Source organism: Brachycentrus maculatus, unplaced genomic scaffold, assembly GCF_059751285.1.
Source record: "Brachycentrus maculatus isolate JH-2025_06_01 unplaced genomic scaffold, ASM5975128v1 h1tg000196l, whole genome shotgun sequence".
Taxonomy (NCBI): domain Eukaryota; kingdom Metazoa; phylum Arthropoda; class Insecta; order Trichoptera; family Brachycentridae; genus Brachycentrus; species Brachycentrus maculatus.
This window is the reverse complement of record NW_028280947.1, coordinates 2278680-2291101: the sequence shown is the minus strand read 5'-3', so window position 1 is coordinate 2291101 and position 12422 is coordinate 2278680. Positions and strand designations below refer to the sequence as shown.

Sequence of the window (12422 nt, the reverse complement as noted above, 5' to 3'; positions counted from 1 at the left end):
AAACCAAGCTAGGACATAAAATACCAAACCCTCTTCTAGTGGAACGGAAGGTCTGTTGACGACAGTCAACAGTCCGGCTTCTCCTGAGGAGTGCAACGTGGTTTCCTCCCAGCAATGAGAAAATGCTGACAAGTTTCTGATTGGCCCACACTAGATTATTCTTCCTGTTCCCAACACAGATTCAAATAAAACATGTATTTTAGCTAGAGGAAACAAAATTCACAAAACAATTTATAAACCTTATACATCATTCTTCTTCTTCTAACCCTTATCCGCACCCAATGGTGCATAGGGCACTGAATCATATGAATGCAGTGTTATCAATCGTTAACACGTGAAGGAAAGGTGATCAGCCCTCCGCTTCAGGTACCAGTCCAGGGTAATATTGAATAAATGGTACAGTGAAAAAATCACTTATATTTATTTTACCCCTCCTAGTACTATTTACACACTTAAAACTACACAAAATGCACATAACACATGCGATTTTTTGTCGACCCGAAGACCAACATGCACTAAGGGTTGCAGCACAAACATGCGTTACGAGCCAAGGTCGCGAATGCATGAATAAATAAGTAAAAATGACTAACCATAAACTAAATGCTTTAAATATTAATAATATTGAGAATAAAATAAAGAACGATTAATTTTCATAATTATTTATTGAATCACATTTATAATCCATACCACATATCGCTCACTCCTTTCAAGAACGTCATAAATCAAAAATCGTGAATTTTGAATTGTGCATGTTTTCGGAATGCCCAGAAAATGTTCTATATCCCAGCAAAAGAGGCATATTTTTAACTTAATATTTACCCGCTACAGGGCAGAAAGTGTTGTTTTTGCATTTTGAAGAAAAGGTATTGTTTAATTATTTTTTTAAATAAACTAAATAATTTTCAAATGGAGAAAAAACCTTCAGGTTTTACCTAAAAAGATCTGTTGCACAGTAAAAAGTTCGATAAGTGGCTTGATATTTATTTTTAATACATTGTGTTGTATTTTTAAACTTTAAAAACGTTCTCCTGAAAAATCAAGTTTTTTGATTTATGACGTTCTTGAAAGGAGTGGGCGATATATCAAAATAAAACAATAGTACTACAGTAAAAAAAAAAGTTACTTCTTTATACATATTATGTTACATTACCCTGTAATAGCAGTCTACATCATTGAAAAATACAACAAGTTCTCACTATTGTTAGATAATTTATATATTTTTTAATTAACCGGATCCACGCGGCTCGCATAACCGTATGTGTTTTAACAAGACATGCCCCATACGCGGCTGACATAAGCGTTTGTGTTTTCACTTTGCTCCAAGTTTCGAACCTCAGTTCAACTTGGAGGGATTTTTTCATGGTGTGGAACTTTGGATAAAATAATACGTCAATCCTCGGCCTTATGACATCTGTTGAAATATCTGACTAATAATTTGTAACATCACAAGGATAAATAAAACAACAGATCCCTGATTTTTCTTGCGGTCGGTAATTAGTCCGCGCCATAATCAAGCCCTATATCTGTCTCACTCTCGACGCTACGCATCGCCAGTGGGTAAGAGTGACACACGATGCGTGCTTTGATTTATTTATGTTACGATCTAATTTGTTTATATTACGATATATTTCAAGAATAATGTGACACACGTGTATTATAGAGTACCAAAAAGGCACAATGAATCCCATTGAACGTTTTTGTTTAGGAAAATAAATCGTTTCATAACTAAAAACATGATAAAAGTAATCATTTAAAAAACGGCGAAATACAGCCGCGCATGAGCGTCTCTTAGGAACAAAGTTAACGCGTTTAAAAGGTTAATACATATAAAAAGAAATATTTGTTTTTATTATTTACACAAATGTTTAAATTTCATACTATTTCTGTGAGCCTAAGCGGCTCATTATTAGAAAGAGGCATCAAATTGTGGTAGAGTGGGTCCGAACCGAGAAACTCCGACTTAAGAGTCCGCGACACTAACCACGGGACCACAACCCGACCATTTTTACCATGTCTTTGCTGTATTTATATTTCAATTCAATTCAAACCCTTATTCGCACCCCAATGGTGCATAGGGCACTGCATTATATAAACACGGTGTTATCTTGATCGTTAACACACGAAGGAAAGGTGATCAGCCTTCCGCTTCAGATACCAGTCCAGGGTAATATCGAATAAACATTAGAGTGAAAAAATCCCTGGGAATCGAACCCGGGACCTCCAGAACGGTAGTTGAGCGTGCTGACCATTACACTACAGAGGCGGAGGTGTATTTATATTTACTTTATTTTAAAATTTATTCTAATGCTGTTCAATTTCAAGTTAAAGATACTTCATCTTCGAGGGTTACAATCTGTGTGAAAATTGGTTTGCTTCTTCTATGGTCAGTCTCCACCCGTCTCTTCAACTCGGAGTACCCGCTAAAGTGCATGGCGGAGATAATTTGGTCCATGTACTGTCCGGCAGTCGTTTTTTTTAAATAAAAGCGACTAGGACAGTTTAGTGTGGTCGAATTTATCACCGATCAAGCGCACCAATCCGAAGAAAGACGGCCAAAAACACAAGCCAATCATCCGTTTTATCATGCTAACCGGACTGCCGGACTCCCTTAAGGGAGGGACACTTCTTCTCTGTCTTATTCCTCATTGCTGAGGGTTGTGACCCATGCAGAAGCAATGACTCTTCTCCAGTTATCCTAGAGACAAAGAAATGAGGAATGGGTAGAATAACAAGTGGTCTCTCTAGCCTCTAGCCTCTAGCCCAGCACGTAGAAGGTGAAGTCGGTGGAGGTGTCCACGAGCTGCATGGCGCCGCTCTCCTCCAGCACGTAGCCCGCGGAGCAGGACGGGTTGGGCTCTTCTTGGAGCAGCACCGAGGAGCGGAAGTCCAGCCCTGCGCTCTCCGCCACCGGCTTGCATACAACGATCTCCATGCCTGCGGAAAAAATAAATAAATTCACTAACTTTTTTTTCTTCTTAATGATTGGCGTGTGTTTTTGCCTAGAATTTTCGCTAATGAATTACATGAAATTATAGTAACTTTAAGCATAAAGAGTAAATCCACTTCACGAGTAGGCATAGGCTATGAAACTTAAAAAGTTGAAGCCTGAGCAGGGACATGATAAGCGGTGTTGCATAAGCCGTAGCTAAATTTCAGAGTCACGTTAGGTACCTCAAAAAAAAAAAAAGATTTTTCCAGATACTTTGTGGGACGGACATATTATAAAACTTTATAAAATAAAAGTAAAGCTTTGTTTTTAACCTCTTTTATTTTTGGTACTTCTCTCCAACCGTTTTCGATAGAAACCTAGTCATCTTCAGGGATGGACATGCCCCTTTTAACCAGCCTGTGACAAGTCATAAGCCCTGTAAATACCCAGGCTTCCATATTCTTCTTCATCTATGTTGAGATGTCAAAGAAAAAAACAGGTGGAGAAAACCCAGATTATTATCACAAGTACACACTCCAAAAGTTGTGAAAGTTGTTTCAACCAAAAAAGCTATGTGTTAGGGTGGTGACTGACCGGAGCATTTCGTCGTAACATCGCTCGCGGCGAGCATCACCGAGCCTCCGAAACTATGGATGGAGCGCTCGGCTCGCTGTACTGACTGCCTGAATGCTCGCATCGTAACGTGTTACGTTACGACAAATTGCTCCGGTCAGTCACCACCCTTAGGTTTTGCTTGGAACTTGGAGTTCTATGTACGTTACCATAAAGTGTGTTAATTGTGATTAGCGTGTTTTGCTGGGAGGTGCTTTCATGTGTTATGTGAGAGTAGTTCATTAAGAACGTCCGCCGTTAGCACGCTCAGCTACCGTACTGGAGGTCCAGGGTTCGATTCCAGGGAGGGTCAAAGAAATATAAGTGATTTTTTCACTCTAATATTTATTCAATATTACTCTGGACTGGTACCTGAAGCAGTTGGCTGATCACCTTTCCTTCATGTGTTAACGATCAGGATAACAATGCGTTTATATGATGCAGTGCCCTATGCACCATTGGGGTGCAGATAAGGGTTTGAAGAAGAAGAAGAAGTTCATTAAGATATTTCATTGTGAGACATTGATATTTTAAAATGGTTGGGAGTAATACCTACCAGCATTCAAATTGTCCGCTTTCTCCAGAGTGTCGACCTTTTCATCTTCGCAGAGCAAGACGGGCATGCTCGGCATCAGAGGAAACTTTCCGCTGACCCGCTCGCAGCTCTTCGGAGGACTCACAAACACGCCGTCTCCGACGCTCCTGCTCTTCCCGTTCTCCACGCGTATCACTTTGTCGGGGCACAGCTCGCCGAAGAAGGACGGGGCGCAGAACACACCCGGGTCTTTGCGGAGGGCCTTCAGATCGGTCTTGGCCCCGCCCACAAGTTCGACTTCTGGCAAGGTTTCCACATTCCGGTTGAACACAAGCAACGAGCCGATGTTGAAATTTTTAATAGGGGAAGTCTCCTTCGAATCGATCTTGAGTATTTCCCCCGCGACCCCTTTGCACAGGACATCCGGAAGGGCCAGCGTTTGGAAGGACATGTGTCCCATTTCCTCGTCGAAATGCGCCGTGAACGACGACAGGTCTAGAGAATCCTCTTTTACGCTGTTCAGACTCTTTTCGCTGGTGAAGTACTCCTTTCCCGGAGAGACGCTCTTGTTGTTTTGCAGCATTTGGCAGTCGAAGTCCAACTTGAGGTCGTCGGCCATCGTGGTACCTAGCAGGCTGTCCTTCTTGGGACAGTGGGTGGGCAATTTGCTGTCATTTTTTTCTTTTGCACGGCTGAATTTCTTTTTCTTGGCGGCGTGCTTCGCAGGCGGGTCTGAGCCAGCGGCCCTTTTCTTCACTTCCGTCTGTAAGCTGGTCACAAACTCCATGTTGTTCCATTCGTGCTCATATTCCGGGTGATGCACCTTTAAATGCCTGCAAATTGAGTTTGTAATTGAGTTTGAGTTGTAAATTAACGGGCGAAAATTAATAAGCGAGTGTTTTTGCCTAGAATTTTCACTCATGAATTACATGAAATTACTCTTAATTAAAACCTTATCCGCACCCCAATGGTGCATAGGGCACTGCGTCATATAAACGCAGTGTTATCTTGATCGTTTACACATGAAGGAAAGGTGATCAGCCCTCCGCTTCAGGTACCAGTCCAGGTTAATATTGAATAAATATGACAGTGAAAAAATCACTTATGTTTATTTTACCCCCCTCGGGAATCGAGCCCGGGACCTCCAGAACGGTAGCCGAACGTGCTGACCATTACACTACGGAGGCGGACGAAATTATAGTAACTCTAAACATAAAGAGTGAATCCACTCACAAGTAGGCATAGGCTGTGAAACTTATAAAATTAAAGCCTGAGTGGGACATGATAAACGGTGTTGCATAAGCCGTAGCTAGATTTCAGAGTCACTTGGACGTTAGGTAATTTAAAAAAAATTTAAAAAATTGGAAATTAACAAAGTGTAATTAACAAAACAAAGTAACCCTCCGTAGTGTAGTGGATCCGATTCCCGGGGGGGGTCAAATAAATATAAGTGATTTTTCACTCTCATATTTATTCAATATTACCCTGGACTGGTACCTGAAGCAAAGGGCTGATCACCTTTCCTTCATGTGTTAATGATCAAGATAACACTGTGTAAACAAGATGCAGTGCCCTATGCACCGTAAGGGTTTCGAAGAAGAGAATTAACAAAATCTTAATAAAGTGTTTCTTGACTATTTTTTGCAGATACTTTGTAGCGCATTTCACAAAACTTTATAAATTAAAACTAGAGCATTGACTTTAACCTCTTTTATTACTTTTAGTACTTTTCTCCATTATTATTTTTAGGAATAGGGATAGGGAATCTGGTATTTATGAGGAGGCACATGAATGTGGAAGAGGCGAAGAATGTTTGCTAAGACAGGGTGGGAAACGGCGCGATAGTTAGGTAGTTAGTTAGTTTTCAAACTATTTTTCATCGGATAATATTGTACGGCAACTAAAAGAGAACGATCTTTACCTGCGTATGGAGTGTCGGTGGGCGACCACGGCGCCGCAGTAGACGCAGGTGTAGCACAGCGACTTCTCGTGCGTGGACATGTGCCTCTTCAGGCAGCTGTTGTCGCTCAGGGAAAGCCCACAAACCGAGCACGACACGGCGCGACTCTTCTGGGAAGGTTTCTCCTTGTCTGATTTGCTATCATCCTGAAATCACAAACAACTCATCATGGAAACGCTGTCTGCTCACATTTTAACCTTTTAACTGCCGGCAGGTACATGTATGGCGGTACCCAGCACGCCGGGAATTTTACGACAAATATAAAACCTTTTAAACATATCGTTATTGAAAGTGTTACATTTATAGTTTATTTATAAAACTTACCAAATAAATGAAGAGCGCGCCGCCAGTCGTGCAGTCATTTATCCAAAATCATAAAATTAATTGTTCATGGTGCAGGGTTGTCACAAAATTTGTCATAGAAAATATGAAAACTAAATTATATGTCAAAAGTAATTGTTTATGTTCGTTTAATATTAAAAGTATACACACACAGTATGATTTAAAAAAATTAAAAATCATCAGAATCGACCCTAAAATCACTTTCATCAGATTCGGCAGTGACGGCAACTCGGGGATTATTGGACAACCCTGAGCGCCATCAGTTGTTCCGACGACAAAGCTCTCTTTAATTTACGTTTAAAGTGGTAAAAACAAATTCTGTTTCTATTCTAAGTATGCAAAGATATTCTCAATAGATGCCACTATGTGTTCAATATATTTGTACATTTTAAATAATTGATTTTCTTTAGTAAAATTCTATTTAAAACGGCGCGTCTTAAGACGTAATTTTTGTATGAGCGGCGCTCCGTTCACAGAAAATTATGCGTCTTAAGACGCTTTTGGCAGTTAACCGGTTAAAAATGAATTTCCAATCTATAATAAACTTTTAATGATATGACAAAATGTATATCTTACTTGACAGACCTTTAAAAGTTGCAATGTCCGCCTCCGTGGTGTAATGTTTAGCGTGTTTAGCTATCGTTCTGGAGGTTCCGGGTTCGATTCCCAAGGGGGGTGATAGTAAATATAAGTGATTTTACACACTAATATTTATTTAATAATACCCTGGACTGGTCCCTGAAGCGCAGGAGTGATCACCTTGCCTTCATATAAGTATCCATCAAGATGACACTCTGTCAATATAATGCAGTGCCCTTGCACCATTGGGTGTGGACAAGGGTTTGAAGAAGAAGAAGAAGAAGAAGAAATGGTATATCTTACTTTGGTATTCGTGCTTTCGGGAATTCGTGAAGCATCCTGCGAATCGACAGGAAAACTTGTACAATTTTTCCTATAAAAAAATAATTAATTAGGGGATCAGGTTTATAAGTTCAAAATGAAAAAAGTTTCAGAATTTTGTTTTAAAAACAGATTTTAGTATTATTATATTATTTTGAGAAATAAAAAGACTTTAATTTATTAAATTAAACCCTGAACAGGGCAACAGGTTGTTGCCGAAACTAGTCGGTTGTTAGTAAAAATGTGAGTGAATCAAAAAATAAAGTCTTTTTATTTCTCAAAACAATATCGTCGTCATACAGGAGAAAGTGACCAAGTGCATTGTTTTACAAAAACGTGATCATTGACTATTTGATATCTTACTAGCTTAATATTGCCCTGAAAAAAGTCCCAAAGGATTTCAAACTTGGAAGTATAATATATTGACTAGTTAAAAATGACTAACTGCATTGGTGTTTATTCTCTTGCCAAGCAAAAGTGACTTAAATGGCCTTCCTGAACATTTTACGTTTTGGTAGTTGGTCACTTTCTCCTGTACGACTACGATATATCAATACGATCCACAAAGTTAATGCTTTCAATATTCAAAACACTTTTTTGTCTAATTTTTTGAAATGTTAATTTATCTAAAGTTACTTACTTAGAAGCCAGTTCAGGAAATTTGGTGAGATTGAGTTCTGCTTTCTTCTTTTCTGGACAACAATGCGTGATCAGCGTTTCCTTACGGGTGAAACTCTGTAAACACATAAACATATCGTCACGTTGACATCTCGATATAGGATAACCTTCAGGGCCAATGATATTGTCCCGCAGATGGACAGTTGATGGACTGAAATAGCCCAAACAAGAGAGGACTGGAAAAAATTATAAGAGCTCTACATTCGGCAGTGGAGAGACATCTGACGAAGAAGAGGAAGATTACACAAAGTGAATGATGAATGAGAAGGAGAGTGTTATATCGCTCACTCCTTTCAAGAACGTCATAAATCAAAAATCGTCAATATTCAGTTGTGCGTGTTTTCGGAATGCCCAGAAAATGTACTATATCCCAGCAAAAGAGGCATATTTTTAACTTAATATTTACCCGCTACAGGGCAGAAAGTGTTGATTTTGCATTTTGAAGAAAAGGTATTGTTTAATTATTTTTTTTAAATAACCTAGAAAAAATTCAAATGGAGTAAAAACCATAAGCTTTTACTTAAAAAGATCTGTTGCACAGTAAAAAGTTCATTGAGTGGCTTGGTATTTATTTTTAATACATTGTATTATATTTTTAAACTTTAAAAACATTATCCTGAAAAATCAAGTTTTTTTATTTATGACGTTCTTGAAAGGAGTGAGCGATATGTTATATATAAATGAGCGTGAATGTAGGATAGTGTGGATAAGGGTGAGAAGAAGAGTCTGTACAGATTGAGGAGATGATAAAATAAAATTCACAACACTTGCAAATTATTTTTACATTTTTTGCATCTCAACATAGATGTAGACTGAAGTAGACTGAATGCAGTCGAAATGCGATCTCTCAGAAGAATGTGCGACAAAACGATGTATGATAGATGTGCGAATATTGAAATAAGGAAGGAATGCAAAGCTAAGATAAGCATTATCGATAAAATTAAGAAAGTTGTGTTGAGATGGTTTGGACATGTGGAACGAATGAGTGAGGAAAGAACGGTAAAACGGATGTATGGGGCGAATATTAGTGGGAAAAGAAGCAGAGGAAGACCAGAAAAACATGGCACGATCAGGTATGCCAAATACTTGAAAGTGGTCAGGTTAGGAGTCGTAACAATCGGCGGGTATGTATGAGGAGATGCATGAACGTGGAAGAGGCGAAGAATGTTTGCAAGGACAGAGTGGTGTGGCGCTCTATTCTCTCTGCCTACCCCTGCGGTAAGCGGCGTGATGGTTAGTTAGTTAGTTAGTTAGTTTTTCAACATAGATGTAGAAGAATATGTCCAGGTATTTACAGGGCTTATGGCCTGTCATAGATGACTCCATACACATATGCACATCACCATTCTACCCATGATTGACAACCACACAACTCAAATTTTCGGAACTCTTACATATATTGATCGGACCGAGTTCGGATCTGCATACAAAGAAAGGGGCTCTGCTAAATAAAAGCTTCCTCATTCCAACGTAGATGGCTGTTGTGAACTCATATGTACTGTGTAATGATAAATATATTCCGAAAATTTCGAATTCCGAAAATTTGAGTAATGTGGTTGTCAATCATGGGTAGAATGGTGAATTATGAATATATATTGTATATTAAAAGCATTGTTAACTTTGTGGTATGGTAATATAACACTCTCCTTATCATTTTGTTTGTGTAATACCACTTTTAAGTGGTATTACACAAAGTGAACAATGAATGATAATGATGAATTTTTCAAAACTTACCAAAAAGCAGTAGGTGCAGGTAAACTCTCCGGTATGTTTTCTAAGATGGCGGTGAAGGTAAGCACTTTTCGAAAACGTCTTGTGGCATATCTCGCAGGTATTAAAATTCATAAGCGGTTTCGACTTTTCCGCAATTTCGATCGGCCCTCCGCTGACAATCCGCCCGTTCAAGTCTATCAACCTCACCGACTTGTCAACAGAGTTGTCCACAATGACCATGTTATCCTGGTAGACCGTGTTTGGACACGACTCTTCGTTGACCTCTGAAATTTCAACATTCTGGACGGCGGAGGCGAAACGGCCGCCTTCGAGGTAAAAGAGATTGAGGGGAGTTATGGTGGCTAGATTTCCCCCATCACCTTCACCCTTATCATTAGTTGCCATGGCATCTTTGTTTGAATTGCGATTATCTTTCCCATCTACGGCAAGACCGCCCAGGTTTAGAATTTCCGTGTAGTTGAATTCCGCGGGCGCGTCTTCCGCGTGTTTCGACGGCATCACGAGAGACGGATCGACCAGCTGTTCGCATATTTCTCTATTCTGAGAGTTGATCTGCATCAGGTCGGTAACAGCATTGGGCTGGCTGATCTCCAGTTGACTTGTGGTGAGACTGTCGAATTTGATGAACGGTGTATTTGCCAGTATTTTCTCACTCCGCAGGGCGACATCTTTCGCGCTGGGTTTTGCTGGAACATCAAATGGTCCTGCTTCAAAAATTTGTACATGAAAATCAGCAAGAAACATTTTTGAGTTTTGAAAAAACATAGGAGAAAGGTATGGTAAATAGAAAACCAGGATTAGTAAGAAAGTTTAGTAATGCTACCCTACACTACATGATACATGCGCATACAATAGTATGTGAGGAGAATGGAACTATCCAGACTCCCCCACAACCCCATGGTAGACGACTCCCGGGCAGACCACCAAAGAGATGGGTCGATAGCTGTTAATCGATATCGCAGGAGGCTAATCCCTCTTAAAAACAGGCCAGAAGGCCTGCAAAAAGATGAAGAAGAAGAAGAAGAAGACATTATAGATTATTACATATTGCAAAATGGAAAAAAAAAAATTAAGAAAATTTTTATTTTTTTTAAATCACTTTATTTTTTGGTAGGTTTTTTTCATCCGGTTTCGACAAGCACCTTGTCATCTGCATGAATGTGGAAGGGGCGAAGAATATTAGGAAAGACAGAGTGGTGAGGGATTCTGTTCTCTCTGCCTACCCCTGCGTGAAAGTGGCGTGATGATTAGTAAGTTAGTTATAATTTAGTAACTAATTACCTGGTTTCCTATGCTGCCGCGCTCTGTGTCCCGAGAAGTGGGTTCGTAAATGTTTGGCGAATTCCACTTCGCTCGTAAGAACCAGGCAACACTGTTTGCACTGCCACGACTTGTGAATGGACTCTGCTATAATATAATTAACTTAATGTTTTTTTTTTAAAAAGGAATAAGGCGCAAAGCCTATTTTAGAGGCTTGTCTGTAGGTGTAGGTAGTATAGTAAGGATAGAGTTTTATAATAATACTTACTTATTACTTATAACCCTTATCCGCACCCAATGGTGCATAGGGCACTGCATCGAATTGATGCAGTGTTATCTTGATCATTACTTACACAAAGGCAAGGTGATCACTCTTGCGTTTCAGGAACCAGTCCAGAGTTATATTAAATAAATATTACAGTGTTAAATCACTAATATTTATTTTCACCTCCCCCCTGGGAATCGAACCCGGGACCTCCAGCACGGTAGCTAAACACGCTGACCATTACACCACGGAGGCGGACTTATAATAATATTGAACAATTTATATAGAGGCTTTTTCGTAGAAAATCTTAAAGACAGGTGTTTTTTATGCGGACCGCTGGCGACAGGATCTGATAATTATGTACATATACAGTGAATCTACAGTTATTTTACCTCTTGTTGTTATGTTTTTGTAAATATAAATCAGAGGTAAAATAAATATGAACATAAATAAAATAAACATGTATAAAGTAAAATAAAATAAAATAAATATGCATGGCTAACGAAAAAAATATCTTGATAACTCTTTTTGGGGCTACATCCAGTATTTGAGTATATAGATATAGGCACACTCAAAATATTGTTGGCAAAAATAGATAAAATTTCATTTAAAAATTGTATTTTTCTTTTAGCTAAAGATATAAACTGCTTACACGATATTAAATAATAGTGATGCAATTAAAAGAATGAGTATAATGAATTAACCTAACTGAAAAACCTAAATGTTTTTATTAAAACGCAGGCCGAAAAACAGATTCCACATTCGATGTGGAATCTATGTAACGACATAAATTAACATAAAAATTTATTTTAGTGATCAGAGAAAACAACTAAATTACATACCTTGCAAGCTTACATTAAAATTTTGTAAGCAGTCTTTTATTGTTGTCATGCTTCCAGCGTTTAGATCATTTTGCGACTCCTACGATCGAAGATCTTACATTTTCAGAATTGACAATATCAATTGTAAATTACTGAGAAACACAAGGTGCGATACACTTCAAAATCCGAAAATATCAACAACAAAGCACCGCAAGGAAATTCGAGCCCGCCAAATAAAACAATTGTATGACGTTTACCATAGATATAAGAAATTTTAGTCTAAATCATAGATTTAATAACTCAAAGTACCTACTTGGGGGACCAAAACATCTTCATGAACTAGGTGTTTTTACGAAACTATTATTATGTGTATATTTACTATCTCA

At 38.7% G+C, this 12422-nt stretch overlaps 1 protein-coding gene across 5 annotated transcripts; it reads right to left on the bottom strand.

Moving 5' to 3' along the window:
* Positions 1-647: 647 nt before the first annotated feature.
* On the bottom strand, positions 648-12302 carry LOC148307638 (uncharacterized). Of its 5 annotated transcripts, none has more exons than XM_088263185.1 (8): positions 12058-12302; positions 10972-11094; positions 9691-10397; positions 7919-8013; positions 7261-7330; positions 5998-6182; positions 4098-4909; positions 648-2934 (listed from the first exon to the last, which is right to left on the bottom strand). In XM_088263185.1, the coding sequence occupies exons 1-8, from the start codon at positions 12104-12106 to the stop codon at positions 2756-2758; spliced, it is 2220 nt and encodes a 739-aa protein (XP_088119311.1). In that variant the 5' UTR covers positions 12107-12302; the 3' UTR covers positions 648-2755. The 5 variants fall into 5 exon arrangements, with proteins under 5 accessions (XP_088119311.1, XP_088119312.1, XP_088119309.1 ...); XM_088263186.1 differs by having other exon boundaries at positions 9691-10376; positions 10972-11097; positions 12058-12294; XM_088263183.1 differs by having other exon boundaries at positions 10972-11097; positions 12058-12267.
* Between the last annotated feature and the right edge of the window lie 120 nt (positions 12303-12422).

Excerpts from the sequence above, each read along its gene's own strand:
- LOC148307638 (XM_088263183.1), bottom strand. The coding sequence starts at position 12,106 with ATGACAACAATAAAAGACTGCTTACAAAATTTTAATGTAAGCTTGCAA. Across the intron at positions 10,398-10,971 it reads GCGGCAGCATAGGAAACCAG|CAGGACCATTTGATGTTCCA; the intron begins GTAATTAGTTAC and ends AAATTTTTGAAG. Across the intron at positions 7,331-7,918 it reads TTTCCTGAACTGGCTTCTAA|GAAAAATTGTACAAGTTTTC; the intron begins GTAAGTAACTTT and ends ATTTTTTTATAG.